This window comes from Borostomias antarcticus (genome assembly GCF_949987555.1).
Source record: "Borostomias antarcticus genome assembly, chromosome: 2".
Taxonomy (NCBI): domain Eukaryota; kingdom Metazoa; phylum Chordata; class Actinopteri; order Stomiiformes; family Stomiidae; genus Borostomias; species Borostomias antarcticus.
In genome coordinates, this window is record NC_140235.1 from 2970884 (window position 1) to 2998383 (window position 27500).

At 45.0% G+C, this 27500-nt stretch overlaps 2 protein-coding genes across 2 annotated transcripts in view; one reads left to right on the plus strand and one right to left on the minus strand.

Moving 5' to 3' along the window:
- Nucleotides 1-3251: 3251 nt before the first annotated feature.
- On the plus strand, nucleotides 3252-3821 carry grem2a (gremlin 2, DAN family BMP antagonist a; the record flags this gene model as incomplete). Its single annotated transcript, XM_084460809.1, has 1 exon — nucleotides 3252-3821. One exon carries the CDS (start codon nucleotides 3252-3254, stop codon nucleotides 3819-3821), a length of 570 nt encoding a protein of 189 aa, XP_084316935.1.
- Nucleotides 3822-5935: 2114 nt separating this feature from the next.
- The window catches only part of fmn2a (formin 2a), a gene marked incomplete at both ends in the record, with an annotated part of 47674 nt that continues 26109 nt past the window's right edge, over nucleotides 5936-27500 (minus strand). The window contains 10 exon segments of the mRNA XM_084461380.1: nucleotides 5936-5962; nucleotides 6068-6149; nucleotides 8457-8606; nucleotides 11120-11171; nucleotides 16590-16682; nucleotides 19634-19754; nucleotides 20324-20383; nucleotides 21151-21297; nucleotides 22070-22199; nucleotides 24299-24390. Of these exon segments, the coding sequence (XP_084317506.1) occupies nucleotides 5936-5962; nucleotides 6068-6149; nucleotides 8457-8606; nucleotides 11120-11171; nucleotides 16590-16682; nucleotides 19634-19754; nucleotides 20324-20383; nucleotides 21151-21297; nucleotides 22070-22199; nucleotides 24299-24390 (954 nt within the window).

Here is a 27500-nt window from a genome sequence, read left to right on the forward strand (position 1 = left end):
GAATTACTAGTGCTTCGTCCTTTAGTACAAATTTATGCCAGTTAATATTTAATCACAGGAGCATTAACCCTTGATTCCATTGTACGGTCATCATCCTGAAGCCAACCCCCCCCCCCCCCCGCACACACACACACACACACACACACACACACACACACATTTTCACATGAAACCTCCCCTCACCTAGAGCTGGCCCTGCCGGTTAATGATATAATATGTTGTAGTGTCTACTGTATACTACTTGACAGACACTTTTATACTGTACAAGGTAACTCACTTTATAGTACTTGTACTTTCATTTTTAGTGTGCGTGTGTGGGTGTGTTTGTGATCCCAGTGGGACGTGAACCCATGACCTTCATACAGAGCGCTCCAGAGTCTTTTCTCCTGTGGGTCTCAGTTTCAAGTCGTAGACTCTACCTACGAGACCAAAGTCCCACTCCACACCGTGGGCTCGCGCTAGAGAGGGCATCTCTCAGCTGCTAGCAATTATGGGGATGGATTGCTGCGACAAATGGATGTCCAAACAGCCACAGGCCCCCTCGTGGCACGCTGGCACTGTAAACATTCACACAGAATGCTTCGAAATCGAGCTTTTGACTGTTAATGAGCCAGTCGGGCCCAGTCAGGGGAAATACAAGCCACAAATGGGAGATAATGACATGCTCTCTATGTAATTGGCCTCTAGTAAAAACATTGAGGTTTTCTCTCTCTCCCTCTCTCTCCCTCTCTCTCTCTCTCTCTCTCTCTCTCTCTGTCTTCCACAGTGTGTGAGTTTTAGTTAGCCTGTGAGATTTCCTGTCTGAGGCATCTACGCTTGCTGATTGCATGGCACCAAGGAGATTTGCTTTTGGCATGTTTCAGTAATCCCGCTCTTGTCTTGTCCCTATCACACACTGTATTCTGTTTACATCAACGCTCCACCGGCACGGCTTTTACGACCATGGAGCGTAGGCTACATAATTGGGTTCTGTTGGACACAGAGAGTATAAAGAGTGTAAAACTCTTGAGAAATAAAAGCTCATGTCTCAGGAAATTATTATTTCAAGGCCGGTTTGTCTTGTTCGGTTTCTGCTAGCTTGTCGTTTTCATGTACTAGTATTTGTGGATCCCGTGCGTCTGGGTGAAATGTAGCAGAGCCCCTGTGAGGTTTAGACCCTCGTCTCTGTGGTCGTGTCTGATAAAACATATCCCTGTGTTTGTGGACAATCGGTCCTTCGAGCAGACAGACAGGTCCTACGGTCGAGCACGGCTCTGTCTCGGCATTAATATACCGACCGCAGTCTCCCTCCGTCTGCATGACTCCACCATGATTGGTGAGCGAGGGAGAGAGAGGGTTCCAGAGGGGGGGGGGGTGCATGCAGGGGTGGGCGGTGGGGGGGGAGCAACACTAGAGTCAAGCTAGCGGCTTTGTTTTGTTTTCCAATAGGCTCTCTGTACACTACCATTACCCAGACCCCTCCCCCAGAACCACAATTTGTCTTGTTGGGTGATTGATGGCCAGAGCTGGCAGGGTCGCCGGCATCATACTTAGGCAGCAGTTCGCAAGTGGAGAGGGAGAGAGGCAGGGACTGTATGGGCCATCCGTCATCCGCTCGGTACACAGTCGGGACGCCCCCCCCCCCCCCCCCCTCCGACCCCAGGGGCCTTGTAACTCACCGGACCTGGGAGAACAAATGTCCTCCCAGCGAGTGATGGCGAGAGGGAGTACAGGGGCGCGCCGGGGGGGCAGAGACAACATGATCCGTGGAAACGCGCCGTCCGCGGCCCGGGGGCGCTCGACCGATTCCCATATGTAGTCACTGGACTGGTCACTATGAGGAGAGGCTGCTAGAGACAAATTGGACCCAATTGTTGTGGATGGGTTGTATAGACTGGGTGTGGGAGCATGGCTTGGGGATATATGTAACGTTAGTGGTTGGTTGGGGGGAACATAGTGGCGATGTTTGATATTTAAAAAGGTTGTATGTGTGTGTGTTTTGTTTGTATGTTTGCGTCGTATGTGAATGTGTCCGAGTGTGTGTGTGTGTGTGAGTGTATGTATTTGTTACAGTATGTCCCTCTCCTGTTAAAGACGGAGAGTTGTTTTAAAGTTTCCAGCAAGCTCTGGGGCAGTTTCATCGAAAGCAAGACTGAGCACTTCTGCTTTAAAGAGCGAAACCTCTGTGACACCGGGTCAAGAACAGAAACTAAACAGAGACCAAGAGCCAAAGTGGATTATGATAAAATCATTTGTCTGACCTCAAATTGTGTGCAGGTCCAGGAAATGTGGAGAGGATGTAAAAATGTGCACAGTAAAGAGGACTAGGAGAAGCCAAGAGCCCAGAGGCGGTTCGGTTCTCAGTCAAGAGTTCTGACTTCATATGCAATAGTCTTCAAGAACATCTGTTGAAAAGATGCTTGAGTGATGGTCAAAAAATGTCTTGGCATAAACACTGACAATCTTCATGTCTTTAACATAAAAGGGATGCTATGTGTATGAAGTTGGGTATTGATATTACTTTGGATATTGTTCAGTTACTCCAGTGTGTAGCCTACCTGCGTACCTGTGCGTGTGCTTGTGTGCGTGCGTGTTTTTAAGAAAAGATTTAAACCCAGAGCCCTATAGGTCACATCCAGTTCAGTTTTCCCATTGGACTAGGTCAGTGAGTAGGGAGACCCACAGCGTACTCTACAAGCTGGCCCTAATAAGATTCAGATGGGCTCCATAATATATGTTTACATATCTGTGGCATAGTTCAGGACTAGAGTAAGCAAAGCCCTAATTATTTTACCCGGCGACGAGACCAATAAAGTCAACTTCCTCCTCTCGTTATGGCTGTTTAAATGTGGCCTTTGATGGCGACTCTTGTTTATTTTTGGAGGATTTCTGTAGCTGAGAAAGAAGCAAATAGATGCGACATGGTGAAGCTGACAAATGGAGTCGCTGGTGATGGATTCATTTCCTCAGCGATGCCTCCAAGGCTAGGTCGTTCAACATGAATGCACTTTATACACACAGGCACACACACACACAGACACACACGTAAACACACACTCATGCACACGTAAACACACACACACACATACACATGTAAACACACACAAACACACATATAAACACACAGCTAGACGGACAGCATGCTACCATTCTAGAGTACCTTTCGGACTGATAGATAAACTGTTCACTGAAGAATGTGACTCAAATGTACGGCCTCATCCTTAGAATTTCACAGATGGCTAAATTTTCTCCTACTCTTCTCACTTTTCAGAATGTTCTGGAAACTCACTTTCCCCGTCCTGTTGGCTGGGGTGCTCTGCGTCGCCATGGAGACCAGGAAGCCCCGCCCCCAGGGTTCTATCCCCTCCCCTTTCAAGACCAAAGGCAACCTATCGGAGCGTCACAAGCTTCTGCCCGCGAAGCCCGAGGTGCTGTCCTCGAGCCGGGAGGCCCTGGTGGTGACGGAGAGGCGCTACCTCCGGCGCGACTGGTGCAAGACGCAGCCTCTCCGGCAGACGGTCAGCGAGGAGGGCTGCCGGAGCCGGACGGTGGTCAACCGCTTCTGCTACGGCCAGTGCAACTCCTTCTACATCCCCCGCCACATGGGCCCCAGCTCGGGCCACGGATCCAAGCGAGGCCCAGGCTCCGACCGGAGAGGCCACAACAACAAGGCCCAGGAGCCCTTCCAGTCGTGCGCCTTCTGCCGGCCGCACCGCGTCACCCAGCTCACCGTGCAGCTGGACTGCCCCGGCATGGAGCCGCCGTTCCGCCACCGCAAGGTGCAGCGCGTCAAACAGTGCCGCTGCACGTCCGTGGACGTGAGCGGTCAGGGGAAGCTGTGAAGAGGCGGCCCCCGGAGCGAACCGTTCGACGTTACCGTGGACATACACCCCTTGACCTTGAGAGTGGACTTTGAACGAGGAAAACACGACCGGGACATGGTCTCCCTTTGGCTCAAAAGACAGTTCTTCATAGTGGATTATTATGCATCGTAGGGGGTTTATAAAATATCGAACATTAAATGGTAGGTCTGTTGAACACGCAAGGAGACCATCCGAAAAGATGTACCCCCTCTCTTATCTAAAACCAAACACATATCATGACACCTCATGACAACTCCTGGGTCTTTAGGCTCCATCTGGACTCAAAGGAGTTGCGGCACTGATGTTTTTTCCCTGAGTCAACACACGAACCTTGGGCTTTAGAAGATACTTGGTTATGAAGCCGGGAACTCAAGAGCCAGTAGTGCTGCCCCAGACTGATAGTGAGGCTCTCCAGTTTTTTTAGTAGGCCTATGTGTAATAAGAGATCTGCTGGTCTTACCAGCAGGAGAGACCAGCCTGCCAGTAGGAAGTCGGACTCCTAGAGACTCCGAGTTTGTGACGTTTATGTGTCTGTTGATTCCCGATGGGTCACGTGAAGCAAACAATTATTAAACTTGCCTGAACTTGAGAAGAAATTATATAGCTACAGTATGTATTATGTTTAACTGAGGTACTATGAAAAAATATATATGTGTCCAAAGTATATTAAATCTATTCAATGTAAAACTTTCATGTGTGGTGTGAGTGCAAGAAACGCTGTGACTCTTGTGTCATTTCAAAGGATAGTCTTTACTGAATGACAGAAATGAATAAAACATTATCAACATGTTAGACTGACTGATTTAATGTCAATAAATAATAAATGGATCAGGTTCAGATCATAAACATGTACAGTAGGGAGTATTGCACAAGGGAACAAGTCACCTATAGAACCAGCTCTTCAATGTCCCAACAGATCACACAGTGAGACAGGGAAGCACGTCATGCACATACTGTAGGCTGAAAAGGATATGCCACATACAGACTGCATATTATCTTACATGAAACCTACTGTAGATGATAACTCATAACGAACACAACCGCAAACCTATCTTGGATCAACGCCTATGCCAGCATTTCAATTCCAAAAACAGAAAAAGATTGAACTCTGACGTCACAAACATAAAATGTATTATAATAATTGCTTACCTGTACGGTACTGTACATGAAACTACTGTGTACTGGATTGTTTTATGATTGTCTTTGATGTAGGTTTGGACCAAGCAGGCTTAGGTACAGGTTTGTAATCTCTTTTAGTAGTTCCTTTGTTACTTCATTGTGCTGGAAGGCACTTGCTGTGTGGCAGGATACAAGCCCGTTCTAGAGTTCCTCTTAATGCAGGTCAATCAATCAATCAATCAATACTTTATTTATATAGCACATTTCCTGCAAATTGCAACGCAATGTGCTTTACAGAAACACGACATGAAACAATAACACACAGATCAAAACAACAACAGACAATACAGCGAGGTGTTTAAAAGGCGAGATTAAATAGATACGTTTTGAGGTCTCGCTTGAACGTGTCCAGGGTCTCAGTCAATCTGAGGCTCTCTGGCAGAGTGATCCACAGTCTGGGGGCATAGTGGCAGAAGGCTGCCTCTCCACGCCTCTTCGTCCTGGCTGCTGGGACTGTGAGAAGTTCGGCACCAGAGGACCTCAGGTGCAAGTGATGGACAGAGAGGGCTGGATGGCTTCTTCTTCTCGAGCGAAACATTATCGTCTTGTCATGGTGTTTGATTGTCTTGTCAAGGGTAACAGGCTACACCAGCAGACATGTTTAGGTTTATATTGAAAACCTGTCTTTCCCAACCACCGGCCCAACAACAACAACAAAATTCCTTGGACAGATGTATTTTCATTGACAGACAGACAATTAAAGCATAATAGCCAATATGCGTGCCAATCTTCATCATTCAACAACATGGAAAAATCCCATTTGGACAAACATACTGAATACAAAAAAAACAGCAATTTAAAACAGATGAAGTAAAACACACACACACACACACACACACACACACACACACACCGTGGCTTATCAGACGTTTTATACCGTGGTAATCCTGCTTGTGCAGATCGTCTGGGTTGACTCAGATCTTCTGCCCCAGCTTGGCTTTCTGTGGGCCGGAGAACAGGTCTTTGTGAGGGAGACAGAGGGGCAGAAAGGGCTCATGGGAAATGTAACGTCGGGTGAGAGAAGCAGAGAAGAACGAGGGACTCACTATTCCAGAGGCGTGTTTGGGTTTGACGCTGTACGCTGCCTTCTCTTTGGCCTGCTTGAAGCACTCCTCCGCCATTTTCACTCTGAGAAGAACATCATCCATTTCAGTCGTGACACGTCTCATGCACACACTCACGGTTCGTTTGGAAATCTACCTCCGAGGCTACTAGATATGGAGATATTCAAGCAGAGGGAAACGTAGGCCTCAGCTCTGACATTCTCCAGGTGCGTGCTTCGGTCTGCGCTGTTTGGACAGGAGAAAGTTATGTGTCGCCTGTCCCTCTGGCTGAGGCTGTCTGTCTTCTGAAACAGCAGACTACCGCATGTACAGGTCTCGACGATGTGAGACAATCCTTACTATAATGAAAGACACTGAGCATGCGTGTCTGTACCCCTGAACCCCCAATATCTGCACAGCCGACCCCTGGGTGAGGTTAATATGCGGAAGGTGGACTGTAGCTCAGGACCCAATAATGTGAACCAGAAAGAATGACCATGATTCGTCCTGGGTGGTGAATTTACCCATTCAAAATACATATTTCAAAATGCTGGCATGTTCACCCCGTTTGATGGAAATGTATGAAAGCAGGTATAGGCCCACTTATGTCTTTCCTCATGGGGAGCACATTTGCATCAATAACCTGTAAAAGGCACTGGATTTTTCTGCAGGTTGCAAATTTGGCAAAACCTATGAAAAGTTTCTTCTTCCAAAATTGCACATGTAGCAAAAAAATTAATTCCAAGATGGCAGAGAAACTGGTATATAAATAAATGAATAAATAAATGAATAAATAAATGAATAAATAAATGAATAAATAAATAAATAAATAAATAAATAAATAAATAAATAAATAAATAAATAAATAAATAAATAAATAAATAAATAAATAAATAAATAAATAAATAAATAAATAAATAAATAAATTTAAAGTTCTTATAACTTTTTACAACACTAATCTATGGACTTGAAATGGACTGGGCATGAAGATGGGCACTACCATGTTGTACAGTACCATGTCGGCACAGTTGTAGATATCTAAAAAATAAAATAAAATGAAAACATTTGAAATTTGACAATTTTGGCCAGAAGAGAACATTAATGCTAATGGTTTAAAACTCATCTCATGAGCACATACATGATTCCCTCACCATCGCAAGTCTACTCTTGGCCATTCTCTCCATCGAGGGTAATGACAAGTCATTTTGTAATAAATGTGTGATTTGTGGCGTGACAGTTACTGTAGCATACTGTACATATTTAGGTCCTACTGCAGCCAAGTCAAACCAGCCAATAGAAATAGTGCTCTGAATATAAACTGGCCCTGTATGAAGTTGATACACTGTGTTTTTATTGTCATGTGCATGTTTCACTGTGGTCCAAGAGAAAGATGTTTTGTTCCCTGTATGAAGGCCGCATCGTAAATATCTGGACAGGCAGACACACAGGCAGCAGACTCTACGTCTTTCTCTTAGCTACAACACTATGAAAACTTGTTTGATATTTTAGTAAATAGCAGATGACTGCCTTATGATGCTATGATACAGCGAAAGCAACAGGGGACCTCAGCTGTCAAGATTCTTTCAGGCACATGTACAACATACTAAATGGAGTGGGGGACCCAACTATGTCAAGTTAATTTTGAACAGGCACTTTGCATTAGTACCCCAATGCTGTGATATGGTTTCCAGACAAAGTTTAAGACCACTTCGAGACCAAGAAACAGAATCTCCATCGAAGTTGCTTTCTAGTCTAGAACGGGCCTTCTTGGCGTCATACATATGAACTCCTAATGTACACACTCATTCAAAAGGAATGGAAATAAGGTTTGAATATGACAAATAAATATTATTATTTCAAGCATCATTATAGAATTCCGGGACTGTGCATGATCTTGGCAGAAAGTGAAAGGTTGCACATTTGATTTCTTATTTTCCTACTGAATAAGTAACACACATGAATTTTCTGTTTATTCAACAAATGTATATCATAATCTAATCTACACGGAGCGGAACGAGCCAATTTGCTTTTGTTGACTTTTTAAATCATGGCTGTATCTCCAGACCTATCAAACCACTGGAAGCAAACTGAGACACAGTACACATGTGCTTCTTTCATTAGCAGGGTTCACAAACTGGCTTTGGGTCACTTCAACTTCTCTTGCCTCTATGAATTCTGAATAACTCAGATAGAATCTAGATGTGAGGGCAAAATGCCCGCAGATGGAAAGTCATTGCGTACCTTTCCATTTCCCACAGTAAAGATTGATCAACACCGGACTTCGCCAACGGTAAGTTTGAAACGGCTTTGACGTGCTTTCAGTCAATAGAGGGATAGAAAACATCCACCAGTTAGGACAAGAGAGGGAAAGACATCGTGAGCATCTCCTCACCGTTCCTGCAACATCAGCTTGTTCTCCTTCTTCCACTGCTCTTTGAAGTCGGTGGAGAACTCGTGCCAGACGGAGAAGAGGGTGTTCGGCGAGATCTCCTTCTCTCCCGCTTTGGGCTTGACGGAGAAGAACACACCTAGCTCCAAGAAACTGAGGATGGAGACAAAACACATGACCTCAAAACCAAAATATTACAACAATAATACGGCCATTTCACAGAAACAAGGCCATTTCACAGAAACATGCAAGTAATAATATTCTCATATGCTAACTAAGTATGACTGGTCATTTCAGAGCTAAATATAGAAACTATTAGGGTGTATTAGCTCCCACAAAGGCATTCTTTACTATGTGAATGCAGTGCAAGTGCTTTTCAAGATTAAATTCATATATATATAATTATTAATTAATATAATTAATTTTAAGGTTACAATTCAGTTTATCTTGCTGTGCTCAAGTCTCAGTGAGATTAAAAGAAAGGAGAGAGAGAGAGAGAGAAAGAGAGAGAGAGAGAGAATGTAATGGGAGACACACAGGAAGCCAGAGATAGAGAGAATAAGGAGTACTGTTAATCTAACTATAAAGGCATGAATCTCTCTCTGTCTGTCTGTTTATCTATCTTATGCCCCATTCAGACTACACAAATACTGATTTTGGGCCGATTTTTTGTTGCCGACAAAGTGTCCAGCGTCGGACCTGATTATGAATGTCGGGAACGACAAAACCCCTTTTAGTGTGACATAATCGAAGACCAGCGATTTGGCATCGACGCCCCGACAAAAAGTCTAGCATGTCAGCATTTGGGACCATGCTTGTGATCTACTTTGACATTGACCAATAGGATGACAGTGTTCTTTACATGTTAACACATCCGTTCTCCTTGAGGGATAGACAGCCCATACTGTCCTCTTCCTGACACACAGGAACGGGTCCACAAGTTTTTTCTTCATTTTATTTTTCTTCTTTGACTCCTACATTCATGTATTATATTATTTATCCCTCCTCAAATTTATTGTGGTTAGCCTCTATACTGTAGGTAACTGGATGGTACTGAGTCGGTAGATAAAAATGGATAAATCCCAGACGAAAACGTAATACTTCAACTGTATCAACTGTAGTTTTAATGGGGCAAATATAGCCTAGTTGTGGTACATACCTGTAGGCTATGGTTTTGGGAGTCAAAAGATAACTCAAAACTCAAAGATAGTGAAGGGGAGTCATATTCTGCCAGGGAGTCGGAATTCGGCACAACACTCCGTCACCATAATTTCGATTAGCCTATAGATAAAGCTTGATACAGTGCTTCTTCCATGACTGACAATTTCTTGTCCAGACTACCTGAATTTGCGCATGGTCGTGAAAGACAGCATACAATGATTGGTCCCAGCCACGACAAGGCAATCATTTATGATTAGATAAGACAAAAAAAGGGGACAAGATGGAAGATGGGAAATTATGGAATTCTAAAACATGACTAAGACCATGCTCCAGTAAATAATGAATTAATTTCCTATTTTAATTTTGACAGAATATGTACGATTGTGAATGATTGTAGTAGTCCTGTTTATCTTTAAAAAAAAAACATATAGCTATATATATTTTTTTTTTTTTAACCTAAATAAAGATTTATTTCAATGAGAAAAAAGACTAGAGATGTTAATATTCAGTAGGCTACCTCATAAATGAGGCTAAACTGGTTAATTGAGAACCTAGAATTCTGTTTTTACTGATCTAGTCAAAAGAAAAAAATATGAAAAAAATGCAATAATTTATGCAACTGCGATTGCCTAATCTGACATGGTGACCATCGAGAAAAACAAAAATATTGTGTAGTCTGAATGGGGCATTAAGTTAACTAGCTAGCCAGCTACTTCAGTTTAAATGCAACATAAAATTACATTAAATGATGCACACACACATTCACACACCAATGGAGGCAGCTGCCATGCAAGGTGCTATTCTGCTCATTGGGAGCAATTTGTGGTTCAGTGTCTTGCCCAAGGACACTTAGACACGTGGACAGGAGGAGCCGGGATTCGAACCGCCGACCCTATGATCATTGGACGACCTGCTCTACCTCCTGAGCCACAGCCACCCTAGTTGTGAGGGCAGATGGAAGGACCCCCTTAGTTGTGACGGCATACTATAATGGAAGGACCGCTCTCTCTGCAACCGGCCCATTCTGGACACACGTTTTAAACAGGCACTGCGCTAGGGAACAAGTGACAAACGTTATGGAGGGAAAACGTGACAAATGCTCTGGGTCTTTGCCGTTGATCAATACGGTGGACAGATTGCAGAGTCTTTGTTTGGACTGTGCTATCCACTCATTCCTAGCCAGTGTTAACAGAAGTCTGGAGCCAGTGCCGTCTCCTCTTTCTGGGCTTAGATAAACAGCACAGACATGGCGGGCCTCATGTCTGTCACACGCAGAAGCCCTAGGACGAAGGTGAGCCCAGCACTTAACCTGAGCATTCAAACACAGACAAAGGTTTTCAGGGCTCACATGACATCAAAGAGTGAAGTCATGCATCGCTCGTCATAGCTTATCCGAACCTATTCTATCGTGTCCTATTCCATTCTACTGATTCTTAAGGGTCCACATTTTGCGCAGCTAAAATTAAATGTAAAAAACGAAAATAAAATAACTTTTTAACTCTTACATCTTCTGCGTGTCCGAGAGTTGAGTCTCTTGCACTTCCAGTTCAGTTTTTGCTGTAAGAAAGAAACAATACTGTGTGAATGTACAGTAGAACATGGTCAATAGATTATTAACATTTAATCACGGGAAAAAACGCTTGGCTTTCTCCAGTTTACATAAGATCTCACACTTCATCATCATTCACACTCCCTGTCATTTACAAGGTTGGACACTTTCCCCAGGTAGTAGAGTGTTAAATCGACTGTTGGGAGCGCAACTGCCAAATGAATATAGCAATAGATCGCTGAACATGTACTTCTTTGTGTAAGATTCGTTTGAATGCTATCTTGGTAAAATATTGAAAGAGTGAGAGGTAAAGAAAGATATAAAAAGAGAGTGTGTGTGTGTGTGTGCGCGTGCGTGAGCGTGTGCTGTACCTTACTACTGTAGGTATGAGAGAAGATTTTCTGACAGTTTACATATTTAGCGGTTATTGCTATCAACCGACTGCATAATACTCAAAAGTCAGTCGCCTTGTAAAGAAAATATTGCTAGCCGGCTAGCTAAGCTAACAATAACAATGTCAAATGTAACCACTTTCATGGAAGAGTCTTCCACTAAGCTTCCCACTTCTGGCTAATAGTCCCTATTTCTGCTGAGTCACTATCATCCTATTTGTCCTGATTATGGTTATTGCGTTTTTATTTATTTATTTATGTATTTGTTTGTTTGTTTATTTGTTTGTTTATTATTCAATAAATAAATAAAACCGCAATAACCATAATCAGGACAAATAGGATGACAGAGTGACAGACAGGGGTTAGAGTGACAGAAAGGGGAGAAAGGTACATTAGGAAGGGAAGCAGAAAGGAAAGAAGGAAGGAAGGAAGGTAGAAAGGAAGGAAGTCACTGTAGTAAGGAAGGAAGATACTGTAGGTAGGAAAGAATGAAAGAAGGTAGGAGGGAAGGTAGGTAGGAAGGTTAGGTTGTCATAAAAAGGGTGTCTGTACCTTTAAAAGAGTCTGCTCTTGTCCCCATGTGTGACTCATAGATACACACAGTAGTTCAATGACCACACCCACATGGGGGACAACTGGGGCGTGTTCAGAAATTAATGGAGTTTCTGGCTTTGGCCAACTGATGGCTTTTTTGTGATTGAATAAAACATGTTTTTTTGTGTACCTTTTGACATACTGTACTATTAATATGTACACAGTATTGCTATCAACGGACATAATACTCAAAAGTCAGTTGCCTTGTCAAGAAAATATAGTTAACTATAACAATGTCGAATGTGGACACTTTAAGGGAGGAGTCTTCCACTAAAATTCCCACTTCTGGCAACTTTTCCCTATTTCTGCTGGAATAGGAAATGGAACGATATGGAGCAAATCCAGGCATCTCTAGCATTCATTATATTGCTTTCCTCATTCTAGGAAAAGGCAGAAAATATCTTGGAGCCTATCGAGGATCAAACACATCCTGTGAAAGGATTATACATTCTTCAAGATCACAGTTAAACACTGATGCAAAAGGGAAAAAAAAGGATTCAAATGAAAATAAGATAACCATGGTGCTGTATTATTAATCAATACCGAATGGGACCTACTGTGATCATACAGTAGAAGCATACTGTACTATACAAGCAATAGATGGTCTTTCAGTAGCTCTGTATACTTAATCCTTTAGCCATAGCAGACACTACGCCATTAAATGATCTGAAATGACCCCTGACCTTTGCTGAGATAGTTTTCCAAGACATCCCGGCCAAGCAGATGGATAGGGAATCATTTCTGGCATGGATCTACGGCCTGCCTTTATCCCGGGAATATCAGATCGCTCTGTGTAATTGAAGCCAGAGCCACATCTAAGGAGCTCTTGACATATCCAATGGGACCATCACTTCTGTCTACGGATCTGTATTCTACATCATTCTCTAACTGGTCCTCTCTTTGACATGTGCTTCCTGTTGATCATCGATAACCAGTCAGATGATAGCATATCAATGCACTGGTGCAATTTCCAGCAAAGAAACACAGGATCATAGACATACATGAAAAAACTTAATTGGCTGTAGGCCTACAGTCGTGCATGTGTACAGTGAACTAGGCGCTCTGGAGATATAAAACCCCCAGTGTCCCGCGCAGTAACTGTAGTATGAAAGGATGAGAGCACGCTGCCAGGATCCATAATCTTAATTTCCATCAAAAACAGATTATCACATGGCCAGTGTTCTGTTGGTAGTCCGAGAGGCTCCATCAAAGCCTCGCATGCATGAGAATTTGTGAAACTAGCAGGGAAAATTGAGCTAGACCAAACAGTGGAGTTCCAGCGAGTCCACTTCCAATGTTATTCTGTGGTCGGTTTCATGGTCAGAAAATAAACAAGAGTGGTCGAAGCTGTGGAGCCAGAAACTGTTTAACCTGGGGCTTTTTTAGAAATTACTGAAATAACAAAAAATAAGACATTGGCTGTTGTTCTTTTCGAACCGCGACACCCGAAGGCACCCCGAGCATTCCGTCTGGAGCCTCCCCGAGTCACATGTCCACGGTCCTCCCAACATTCCGCTCTGGCGGAGGACAGCCTCGTCATTTGCATCAAAGGGAGAAACGCCAATATTTCTCAAAGAGCGAAAGGCCTTTCATCAGGGCCTCCTCTGAAGCAGGACCCAAGGACAGGGAACGAAGAGGCAGAGGAACATGTGCTACGGATTACCCGTTACTCTTATTTGAATACAAAAGCACTTAAGGAGTCGCTAAACTCGGTCACACAAAGACGCTAGTCACGGCTAACTGACAATAGCCCGCGGCGGAACCTACGCCACACGTTTTGAAATGTTTTAACAACGATGAAACAACCGATCGGAACACCTGAATAGGATCACAATGTCGCCAGTGATGTTTGCAGCTGCGGGGTTGCAGGGTTGAGGGCTGCAGCCAACTCGCTTTCGGGGTTTGCTGTTGAAACAAGGCGAGGTAAAACGAAAACAAACACGCTTGCTCGTTGGGGGATACGGCGCGTGATAGGTGGACTCATCATCGGTCCTTAATCCACCGCTAATTCATCAGCCCTGTTGTAAATGCTCTGGGTAATCAGCTCTCCTGAAGTGTTTATTTGACGGGAGAGATATGAGAGGAGAGAGAGAGAGAGAGAGAGAGAGAGAGAGAGGGTAAACAAATAAGCCAAGCAAAAGAGGAGGGTCTCGTGAATGTTATTAAGTAGGAGGAGAGGGGGAGAAGACTTAAAAATTAGAGAGAGGGCCGGATTAGAGGAGTTCTCAAGTCAAGTTCAGAATAAGGTCAAACATTTTGGGGCCCGTTCAACATTGACCAGAATAAGGTTGATAAGTAGGAAGTTGCGTTAAATCCTATTTTCTTACCTAATATTCAATTGAATCTTCAAAGCATCAAATTGATTTAATATTGGCACACAATTAGTTCTGAGATATATTTTCACGTCCTCATACTGTACTTTTAGACTCTTAAGGTCTCTAGGCCTAAAGAAAAAGGACAGCCATTAGGGTGTCATAATTTTAGCCACAAAGTTGAACTTTTTTCAAATGAAAAAAAAAAGAAGCCACGCCCACTGCCCTGACGCTATAGCGCTTAAGATTTTGACAGCCATTGTTTGTACAGTAGGCTTCGCAATACTTTCATTCGATTTTGGATTACACCTCAGAATGGCAGACGTGCTAGCCTATAAAATGGAGAGATCACCACTCTATGGATGAAATAAACACATATGCTAGCCTATAATTACAAACTACAGATTCTAAGACTCTAACTACAGATTCTAGCTGTGACTCCAGAGGCAAGGGAGATGATGAGTTCTCAGTTATGTGTCGTTCTGTCTCTCTCCCTCTCGTCTCTAACTTGTCTCTCTCAGGGGCGGCTGTAGCTCAGTTGGTAGAGCAATGATCGAAGGGTCAGCGGTTCGAATCCCAGCTCCGACTGTCCACATATCGAAGTGTCCTTGAGCAAGACACCTAACCCCAAAATTGCTCCCAATGAGCAGGTTAGCACCTTGCACGCCAGCTACCGCCATTGGTTTGTGAATGTGTGTGTGAATGGGTGAATGATAGGCCATTGTAAAGCGCTTTGAGTGCCGCTAAGGTGGATATATAAATGCAGTCCATGTACTCTCTCATTTCCTCTCTCTCAATATTTATCCTGCAGTCCTTTAGGGATGTTAACAGTTACCTGTTCAACTGATAACCACTGCTAAGAATTCTAATCCATAAATCTTATCAGTTGAAATGGTAAATTTTTGAATTGAAACGGACTGCTCTGTCCTTTCCTACAGAGGGCCGCATATTTGCGGGTATTATATATATTATATATATTAAATATTATATAAGTCAATGTGGTGCCGTGGTGCCGAGGTTGACGGTAATACTACTCGTCAACCCTGGAACCAATTGTAAAGTCATTGTGAGAGTGTGTCTCTATGGGGGGAAACCCCCCATGCCCCCCTTTTTTGGGGGAACTTACTTTCCCCACCCCCCTCTCTGTTTGGTTTTGTTTGTGTCTGTGTGTATGTGTGTTTTTATACTTATATTATAAGTTTGAAAAACTCATTATATATCCCCCCCTCAGTCCCCCCAAGGGGGGATGGGCTTTACTAATAATATTGTAAGTAACTCGTATGTGGGAAGTCACAGCGCCCCCTAGTGGTGGTGCTGAGGTTATTGTCACTCGTACATGTAAAGTCAATGTGGTGCCGTGGTGCCGAGGTTGACGGTAATACTACTCGTCAACCCTGGAACCAATTGTAAAGTCATTGTGAGAGTGTGTCTCTATGGGGGGATGCCCCCCGCGTGTTGTCTGTCCAGTCCGGTTCGTTGTTCAAGTGCACTCCCAAGAACTTGTATTAACCCCTGAGTGTTTGTTCATTTTTGGCCTCCCTGGTTGTCTGTGCTTGATATGTTCTACAAGGTAGGTAGAGACATCAAGGTAGGTAGAGAGATCAAGGTAGGTAGAGAGATCAAAGCCTCACCTCCCAACGTTGCTCCAGCCCATCAGGCCATGTGGACACAGTTGAAACAATCGCAGGGGTGAGTTATATAATACGGCGGAGATTCCCATGGAAACCCTATTGAGTGATGGCCTCCGCCTGTCGGCTCTCCAAACACTGAACATTAACCAGCAGAACAACAGAACCGTTTGTCTCAGTGGAGAAGAGCGCAGAGCGAATTAACACCACGATTGATGACCCATCTCCACATTTCACCCAAAAATGGTCAACCTCGTGTCCGGTATTTTCACTCTGAAGACTACATCGGGTTAGCCTGGCATCGCCAGACACAATTTGCGTGGAGAGAAACAGAATGTGAGATCATGTGATCACGATGGAGAAGCCAGGCTAACATTGGCTGGGGATATCTGAAGCATTAGTCACAACGGACAGTTCAGTACATCTTAATATAGTGTATAGGAAGATAAAGGAGACAGCCATTGGCCCTGTCTATCAACTGAGGAGCCAAAATGTCTCACCTTGGCATAGAAACACCTCCATCTTGTCCTTGAATGGCTGCAGGTGCTCTTCTGAGGAGACCTTGCAGACATTCTCTGTCTCTGCTGAACATGCTGGATAGAAATTAAAGGGATTATACAGAGTGGAACACCCTTCAATTTGTCAATTACATAGACTATGTACGTATTAAATATATAATTACTTCATTTGTTATTTTGCTTTCATTCTCAATCCCAATCACTGTGAACCTGCACAGAGAAAACCATTGATATATCAGAGCAATCAGCTTTTTTGGACGAGCCTCCGAGAAAGTCTTCGCTTGGCTCTAACGATGTGTCCCCGACTGCCTCACAATGCTCTCTCTCTCTCTCTCTCTCTCTCCGTCTCTCTCTCTCTCTCTCTCTGTCTCTCTCTCTCTCCCTCTCTCTCTCTCTCTCTCTCTCTCTCTCTCTCTCTCTCTCTCCGTCTCTCCGTCTCTCTCTCTCTCTCTCTCTCTCCGTCTCTCTCTCTCTGTCTCTCTCTCTCTCTCTCTCTATCTGTCTCTCTCTCTCTCTCTCTGTCTCTCTCTCTCTCTCTATCTGTCTCTCTCTCTCTCTCTCTCTGTCTCTCTCTCTCTCTCTATCTTTCTCTCTCTCTCTCTGTCTCTCTCTCTCTATCTGTCTCTCTCTCTCTCTCTCTCTGTCTCTCTCTCTCTATCTGTCTCTCTCTCTCTCTCTCTCTGTCTCTCTCTCTCTCTCTCTCTCTCTGTCTCTCTCTCTCTCTCCGTTTCTCTCTCTCTATCTGTCTCTCTCTCTCTCTCTCTGTCTCTCTCTCTCTCTCTGTCTCTCTCTCTCTCTCTCTCTCTCTATCTGTCTCTCTCTCTCTCTCTCTCTCTGTCTCTCTCTCTCTATCTGTCTCTCTCTCTCTGTCTCTCTCTCTCTCTCTATCTGTCTCTCTCTCTCTCTCTGTCTCTCTCTCTCTCTCTATCTGTCTCTCTCTCTCTCTCTGTCTCTCTCTCTCTCTCTCTCTATCTGTCTCTCTCTCTCTCTCTCTGTTTCTCTCTCTCTCTCTCTATCTCTCTCTCTCCGTCTCTCTCTCTCTGTCTCTCTCTCCGTCTCTCTCTCTCTCTCTCTCTCTCTCTCTCTCTCTCTATCTCTCTCCGTCTCTCTCTCTCTCTCGCCGTCTCTCTCTCTCTCTCTCCGTCTCTCTCTGTCTCTCTCTCTCCGTCTCTCTCGCTCTCTCTCTTTCCGTCTCTCTCTCTCTCTCTCTCCGTCTCTCTCTCTCTCTCCCTCCCTCTCTCTCTGTCCCTCTTTCTCTCTCTCTCTCTCCGTCTCTCTCTCTCTCCTTCTCTCTCTCTCTCTCTCCCCGTCTCTCTCTCTCTCTCACTCTCTCTCTCTCTCTCTCTCTCTCTCTCTCTCTCTCTCTCTCTCCCTCTCTCTCCCTCCCTCTCTCTCTCTCTCTCCGGACACAGATCTGTGCCCCTGGGAGCCAACGTCCCTCAGAGAACCCCAGAGTCGAGCACCGTTGGCGGCCATGATGCGTCCAAAGCATGCACGCATGCTCCTAGGGGTCTCCACAGCACAGGAGGGGGGGGGGGGGGGGGGGATGATAATTCGTCGACCATATGGGTCCACCTCTCTGTGGAGGCCGACGCTTGTCCTTTGGTGCGTTTTTCGGCGGGCCGCCCGCCTAACAGACGTCCCTCAGGTAACTGTCATCGAAGCCCACATCTGGTAGAGCTCTCAGATGGTCTCTCCAGGTACATCGGGGGCCTGGGGGTATGTGATGATACGTTTATGCAGGTTCTGCCCCTGGGGGTAAACTGGGGGGTAAACCACAAGCTCTATGTCCCATGCGGCCCACTTCATTTTTATGAATTATAATATATATATATATATTTTTTAAAGATGGATAGAAGTAGTCTAAAGGAAAAACAATATTTTTCGAGATAACACAAATCAGAGAGCTGATTAGTTTAGCAGCAGGGTTCATAAAAAAATGTGATCGAAAACAGACCGTGTTTGGGTGATTATTCTTGATCGACACACGCAGAAACAAACGAAACGGTTTACCATCTGTATCCACGGATGTGTTGAAAGTGCTTGAAGTGTTGAATGATTCAAGAGACCAGGAAGTGAACGTGAGCATTTCCCCATTCACGCCCTAATCCGTTATGTTCCGCAGGATTTGAGCTTTCGAACCAATGAGCTCGACTTCGAGTCTAATCTAATTGCCACACTTCATTAGGTTTCTATGCTCTTAAAAATGTCTTCTCTTCACTCCTGATACTGTGGCACAAACTGCCCCCCTGTTTATAGTATCTATAAGCCTCTAACAAGTTTAGAGTGAGACATACAGTAGTCACTTGATATGTGAAGTATGTGTTACACTGTAAGAGTGCAATTCCCCCTCGGGGATTAATAAAGTACCTACAGTACCTACCAACAGTGCCTCTTTAAATCCGGGACAGTGGAACTGAGGGGAACTGTCAATCAAATACAGTTCCACTCTCTTTACTTAACCTTAGCAAGCAATCGAGTACGCACTATTGATAAATATGAGGAGGCAATCTTTTCAAGATGATCTCCGGTTCCTAATACAAGCGTGAAGGTGCCGTCCGTCCCAGGGGGGCCTCTACAGAACCGCTCGGTCCAGAGCGTGGGCTTGTGTCTGGGGTAAAAGGGTAGGAGAAGCACCCTGGTTCTCATTCCGAGCTATGTGTTGTGAGGACAGTAAGAGCACGCATCTTGGATCTAACAGGAGTCTGTTTCTGACAACACATCTGGTTCGGGTTTGGCCGCCTGTACGACAAACAGATGCTATCTCCTGACCCGGTTCTGCGATCCAAACATGACCATAGCTGGGCACACTTTGAAGAATTTTTCCATTGTAGAGATGAGGGGGGAGAATTTTTGATGATTTATGCTTCCATAAATCCTGTACTGTGGTATATTAAACATGATATGACACCTGTCATGGCCTGTGTCCGTTCAGGTTTACTACCTGGTAAGTTGTTGTAAATACAGCGTTTACGGTTTGGAAGTGTACTAAGGGAATGAAAACATCATGGGGATGACGGTCTCACCCTTGAGGTCTTTCCTCAGCTTGCGCAGGTCTCTCTGAAAGTCCTCGAACTTCATCTGAGAGACCTGGAACAGGTCCTGGGGCTCGGGGAGAGGGTAGACGCAGGTCTCTCTACCGGCATCCTGGACACACGCACACACACACACACACCGCAACGTCAAAGTCAATCATCCTAAAACGCTAGAGCTTCTCCCTAACATCTACCCCAGGTAAGATTGAAATTGATGCTTCGACCCTTCTTATCAACCGTCCAAACATCCCCAATAAGATAAGGCAGCAGCAGGCCTAATGGCCATCTGCTAGAGAGGAGCCACGCTAATCAAAGCCTTCATTCATCCTGTCCGTCAGCATTACTCCAGAGCCATTAAGAGCACCAGAGCCATGTCATGTAGGTTGACTTTGGCAAGCGGCTCCGCGCTGAGTTCATCTCATCTGGCTAACCTAATTATTTACACTAGCGCTGCTTTGGAGGCCGCGCCAGCGAACACACAGCAGGTCCGAGCGCGGCGCGAGCGAGGCGCAGACATTCGTTTCTGTTGTAAATGAGCGAAAGGAAAATAAATAATTTGATAAAGGATAAGCCGTGGTGTCCTCTGGCGAGGGAGAAGATGAAAAGAGCGACTGGAACGATATCTAAGCAAATCAAGACAAAATCGGAAAGTGATTCAAATAAACAGGAACCGAAACATACCTCATCAAAGTGCCTCAGATAGTAAGCAACGATGTAAGACAAAAGACTCTGAGAGTTATCCTGAAAGAGAGAGGAGAAAAAAAAAAAGATCAAATAAATAAACTGGAAATCCTTTATTCATTAATCGAATCATTTCGGAGCAGAATGTTTGGATTCGTAGGAGAAAAACATGTACGGAGGACTTAAGAGGAGAAGTCAACATACGGCGTGGCAGAACGATGCATTATACACGACCGAGGGTTCTGCCGGGAAGGTTGTCATAACTTGTGGACTTGTGGAGAGTCTTCTCGTTCTTTATGGGGGCACCTCTGTGATTCCCACATTTAAAAACGCAGAGCGCTAGTGTGTCCTTACAAGGCAGTGCTGTTGGCACACTGTGGTCTAGCAAAGCCCCCTGGACGCCACCACCACACAAGCCGTTTGAAACAACACAATGGGTTTTGCTAGGAATTGTCAAACCTACTGTAATGGTAAATGGACTGCACTTACATAGCACTTTTATCCAAAGAGCTTTACAATGAAGGCCTCTCATTCACACACCAATGGTGGCAGCTGCCATGCAAGGTGCTAGCCTGCTCATTGGGAGCAATTTGGGGTTTAACGTCTTGCCCGAGGACACTTCCGACATGTGGACAGTCGGAGCCGGGATTCGAACTGCCGACCCTACGATCACAGGACGACCCGCTCTACCTCCTGAGCCACAGCCGCCCCTAGACTATTAGGGGGACAGGAACGGGTGTTGTGACTGTAGTAGCAGGTATCAAGAACATGCTAGGGGGCTGGTTGGGTTTTGAGTGCTGGACCCACCCCCGGACTCAAACACTCACGCTGCTCTTGACGTCCTTGAGTTTGGGGAGGATGTCCAGCGCGAAGCCGTCGGCTTGACCTCTCGAGCGGTTCCCTCCGTTCATGAAGTTCCCGAAGGCCAAGATCAGGCCCAGTACCCGCATCACACACTCACCACTCTGTAGGGTCTGGAGCGCGATACACACACGCACACACACACACGCACATACACACACACATACACACACACACATGCACGCACGCACGCACGCACACACACACACATGCAGGCACACACACACACACCACACACAGGCGAGGGAGTTGAGGGAGGAAAAGAAAGAGAGAGAGATAGAGAGAGAGAGAGAGAGAGATAGAGAGAGAGAGAGAGATAGAAGCAGAGAGAATAGGAGGAAATGAAAGGAGGAGAGAGGAGCAGAGAAAGTATAGGAATGCGAGACAGATAGACGAAAGAGGAGAGAAAGACAGGAGAGATGGCACAGAACAAAAGAGAAAAGGGACATAAAAGGAGATTTGTATGAAGTCTGGGCATTTGGCACTAATACGGCAAATATTTGCCTGCTAGAGATAATGTTTCTCATACCTTATGTACTCAACACTCCTTCCACAGACCAATATATTTATCCAGAAAGAGAAAGAGAGAGAGATAGGGAGAGAGAGAGAGAGAGAAAGAGATGGGGAGAGAGAGAGAGAGAAAGAGAGAGAAAGAGAGAGAGAGAAAGATGGGGAGAGAGAGATAGAGAGAGAGAGAGATGGGGGAGAGAGAGAGAGAGAGAAAGACAGAGAGAGAGAGAGAGAGAGAGAGATGGTGAGAGAGAGAGAGAGAGAGAGATGGGGGAGAGAGAGAGAGAGAGAGAGAAAGACAGAGAGAGAGAGAGAGAGAGAGAGATGGTGAGAGAGAGAGAGAGAGAGAGAGAGATAAAGGAGGAGAAGACTCACCGTGCAGACCCTCTGAAGGATCTGTACTTTGCGCAGGACGGAGGAGATGCATTCAGAGAAGGTGGACTGGAAGAGGATGCAGAACGCCCGTCCTGAGAAGTGAGGGATCTGAGAGAGCTGGAACAGGAACCTTGGACAGGGCAGAGGAGAGGAACTGTTACCTCCACCCCAGCGACAGCGCGGGGCAAGAGGTAATGTTTTCGGTGGCGAGCGTGCGTTTGTCTGTTAGCAGGATTACGCAAAAAAACTACTGGACCGATTTTCACTAAACTTGGTGGGAGGATGGAATGGAATCCATTAAATTCTGGAACAGATCCGAAGCACGGGTCGGGTCCACGGGCTGCCCAAACACGGCCGGCTATTCACCTCCATTCATTTTTTGAAGTAGGATTACGAAAAACTGCCTGACCGATTTTCCTGAAACTCGGTGGAGGGGTGTATCATGGGCCAATTTACAAGCCCTTAAATCTTAGAGCGGATCTGAATAACGGGTCGGGTCCACGAGCTGCCCAAACACAGCCGGACTGGCCATTCACCTCCATTCATTTTTTGGACTATGATTAAGCAAAAACTACCAAACCGATTTTTATGAAACTCGGTGGAGGGGTGTATCATGGGTCAGATCCACAAATAAAAACAAAACTTAGAACAAAGCCAGCACCCTGTGTGGGGGTGCTAGAGACACAGGGTTTGGACTGGGGTGTGCGGGGGGAGAGCCCAGAGTGCACCGCATTGCCCCTCGCCAGCTGTGACCTGAGGGGGGTGCCACAGAGCCAGCCAAATACAACCACCCATTCACCTCCAGTCATTTTTAACTCTGACCCAGTGAATCACGGGGTGGGTCCATAAGTCGCCCAAACACGGCCTGGACAGCCATTCACCTCCATTAATCTTTTGGACTAGGATTACACAAAAACTACCAGACTGCTTTTCATGAAACTCAGTGGAGGGGTGTAGCATGGGCCAATTTAGAACCCGTTCAATTTTGGCACACATAGAGCCACAAAATCGATTCAGGGGCGGATATCTGTGATCTGAATGGGGGTGTTGGATGATTTGAGCGGGGATGTTGGATGATTTGAGCGGGGATGTTGGATGATTTGAATGGGGGTGTTGGATGATTTGAATGGGGGTGTTGGATGATTTGAATGGGGGTGTTGGATGATTTGGGCAGGGATGTTGGATGATTTGAGCGAGGGTGTTGGATGATTTGAGCGGGGATGTTGGATGATTTGAGCGGAGATGTTGGATGATTTGAGCGGGGGTGTTGGATGATTTGAGCGGGGATGTTGGATGATTTGATCTGAGATGTTGGATGATTTGAGCGGGGGTGTTGGATGATTTGGGCGGGGATGTTGGATGATTTGAGCGGGGATGTTGGATGATTTGAGCGGGGATGTTGGATGATTTGAGCGAGGGTGTTGGATGATTTGAGCGGGGATGTTGGATGATTTGAGCGGAGATGTTGGATGATTTGAGCGGGGGTGTTGGATGATTTGAGCGGGGATGTTGGATGATTTGATCTGAGATGTTGGATGATTTGAGCGGGGGTGTTGGATGATTTGGGCGGGGATGTTGGATGATTTGAGCGGGGATGTTGGATGATTTGAGCGGGGATGTTGGATGATTTGAGCGAGGATGTTGGATGATTTAAGCGGGGATGTTGGATGATTTAAGCGGAGATTTTAAATGATTTAAGCGGAGATGTTGGATGATTTGAGCGAGGATGTTGGATGATTTGAGCGGGGATGTTGGATGATTTGAGCGGGGATGTTGGATGATTTGAGTGGGGATGTTGGATGATTTGAGCGGGGATGTTGGATGATTTAAGCGGAGATGTTGGATGATTTGAGCGGGGATGTTGGATGATTTAAGCGGAGATGTTGGATGATTTGAGCGGGGATGTTGGATGATTTGAGCAGGGATGTTGGATGATTTAAGCAGAGATGTTGGATGATTTGATCTGAGATGTTGGATGATTTGAGCGGGGATGTTGGATGATTTGAGCGGGGATGTTGGATGATTTAAGCGGAGATGTTGGATGATTTGAGCGGAGATGTTGGATGATTTGAGCGAGGATGTTGGATGATTTGAGCGGGGATGTTGGATGATTTGAGCGAGGACGTTGGATGATTTAAGCGGAGATGTTGGATGATTTGAGCGGGGATGTTGGATGATTTAAGCGGAGATGTTGGATGATTTGAGCGAGGATGTTGGATGTTCTCTCACTGTTCAGGCTTGTCCAGTGGTTTGGCATCTTCCTTGTCTTTTGATGACTTGATATGTTTCGCAATCTTCTCCATCTCATCTTCCTGGGCTCTCTGGAATGAGAAGAGATTATGATGAATACTTTCTACTAATAAAGATACAAATACAAAAACACCCCCAAAAAGTTTTACCTGAAACATGCAGGAGAGGTGATTTGAACACTCAACCTTCACTAAGGTCTTCACTAAGGTCCTCTCTCTGACTACTTATACAGTCTGCCAAACTGCAATCCTGCCATGTGGGGAGAGCAACCAAGTTTTAGCGGAATGTTCAGACCACTCCAGACCTCCTCCTTATTCACTGTTTCACAATAACTGCCAGGGCTGTTTGAAATGAAACATTCCTCACTGGTTTAGTGCTATTCATTTATTTTATATTTATTGACTCTGACTGCATCGTTGAAAATAGGGGTTGAAAATGATGGATTTGTGAGTTTCCGGGTTTGAATCTAAAGAATGAATGAAGTCCGATCAGTTGGTAAAATGATTGACAGTTTGCAATTCAGACCGGTCAAACTGAGAAATGTAGCTTTATTATAAGCAACGGTAACCAGCTTGTCAAAGAAGCCACCAGTAGTAGTCTACACTAGCAGTTCTACTGCCCCTGTAGCAGTGCTCTACTGCCCCTTGTGGTTGTGGGTTGTAATATTATTTTACTGCCGCTGCCACTCTCATTGTTGCTCTCACCACATGGTAGGACAAAGTATTGCAGTTTGGCTACTGTATCTACAGTATGGTATGTCTATCTATCTATCTATCTATCTATCTATCTCTGTCTGTCTGTTTGTCTGTCTGTCTATCGATCTATCTTTCTATCTAAATTTTGAAATGTTGATGAATGTATGTACGTATATGTATGTACTGTAGGCTACAGTATAAACTATATCTCCCTCTTATATTTGTTATATATTAGTATAGATCTTATAGTAAGTCTTACATTATTCTGTTATTATGATCACTTTGTACATACATACACACACGCATACTAAGGTCTTCTCTCTAACTATCTGTGAAAATATATATATATATACATACATACATACAGATGTGGACTAAATTGTTGGTACCCTTCCGTTTCCGTTAAAGAAAGAAAAACCCACAAAGGTCAATGAAATAACTTGAAACTGACAAGAGTTATAATAAATACAAATTTACTGAAAATTAACTAATGAAAATCTGACATTGCTTTTGAATTGTGGTTCAACAGAATCATTTTAAAAAACAAACTTATGAAACTGGCTTGGACAAAATTGATGGTACCCCAAGAAAAGATTGTAAATAATTTGACCATAGCGACGTGTTTAACTAAGGTGTGCCCTTTAATTAGCATCACAGGTGTCTTCAAACTTGTAATCAGTCAGTCTGCCTTTTAAAAGGGTGAAAAGTAGTCACTGTGCTGTTTGGTATCACGGTGTGTACCACACTGAACATGGACCACAGAAAGCTAAGGAGAGAGTTGTCTCAGCAGATTAGAAAGAAAATGATAGACAAGCATGTTAAAGGTAAAGGCTTTAAGACCATCATCTCCAAGCAGCTTGATGTTCCTGTGACTACAGTTGCACATTCAGAAGTTTAAGGTCCACGGGACTGTAGCCAACCTCCCTGGACGTGGCCGCAAGAGGAAAATTGATGACAAACTGAAGTGACGGATAATACGCAAGGTAACCAAAGCGCCCAGAACAACTTCCAAAGAGATTAGAGGTGAACTTCAAGGTCAAGGTACATCAGTGTCAGATCGCATCATCTGTCGCTGTTTGAGCCAAAGTGGACTTGATGGAAGACGACCGAGGAGGACTCCACTGTTGAAAGCAAATCATAAAAAAAGCGAGACTGGAATTTGCCAAAATGCATATTGAGAAGCCACGAAGCTTCTGGGAGAATGCCCTTTGGACAGATGAGACAAAACTGGAGCTTTCTGGCAAGTCACATCAACTCTATGTTCACAGACGCAAAAATGAAGCGTACAAAGAAAGGAACACTGTACCTAATGTGAAACATGGAGGAGATCGGTTATGTTCTGGCTTGTCTCAGTGCTGTCCAGTGCCAGAAAGCTTGGTCTCAGTCGCAGGACATGGGGTCCTCCAACAGGATAATGACCAAGAACACACAGCTAAAAGCACCCAAGAATGGCTAAGGGGCGGCTGTAGCTCAGTTGGTAGAGCGGGTCGTTCAATGATCGAAGGGTCAGCGGTTCGAATCCCAGCTCTGACTGTCCACATGTCGAAGTGTCCTTGAGCAAGACACCTAACCCCAAATTGCTCCCAATGAGCAGGTTAGCACCTTGCATGGCAGCTGCCGCCATTGGTGTGTGAATGGGTGAGTGAGAGGCCATTGTAAAGCGCTTTGAGTGCCGCTAAGATGGAAAAGCGCTATATAAGTGCAGTCCATTTACCATTTAAGAGCAAAACATTGGACTATTCTGAAGTGGCCTTCTATGAGCCCTGATCTAAATCCTTTTGAACATCTGTGGAAGGAGTTGAAACATGCAGTCTGGAGTCTTCATGTCTTGATTGGAGGGGATTTTGAAAGGCACACACCTGTATAAGGTCCCACAGTTGACAGTGCATGACAGAGCACAAACCAAGCCATGAAGTCAAAGGAATTGTCTGTAGACCTCTGAGACATTGGATTGTATCAAGGCACAGATCTGGGGAAGGGTACAAAAAAATGTCTGCGGCATTGAAGGTCCCAACGATCACAACGGTCTCCATCATTCGTAAATGGAAGACGTTTGGAACCACCAGGACTCTTCCTAGAGCTGCCCCCCCCCCGGCCAAACTGAGCAACTGGGGGAGAAGTGCCTTGGTCAGGGAGGTGACCAAGAACCCGATGGTCACTGACTGAGAGAGCTCCAGTGTTCCTCTGTGGAGGTGGGAGAACCTTCCAGAAGAACAACCATCTCTGCAGCACTCCACCAATCAGGCCTTTATGGTAGAGTGGCCAGATGGAAGCCTCTCCTCAGTAAAAGGCACATGACAGCCTGCTTGGAGTTTGCCAAAATGCACTTAAAGGACTCTCAGATCATGAGAAACAAAATTCTCTGGTTTGATGAAACCAATATTGAACTCTTTGGCCTGAATGCCAAGCGTCACATCTGGAGGAAACCAGGCAGCGTTCATCACCTGGCTAATACCATCCCTACGATGAAGCATGGTGGTGGCAGC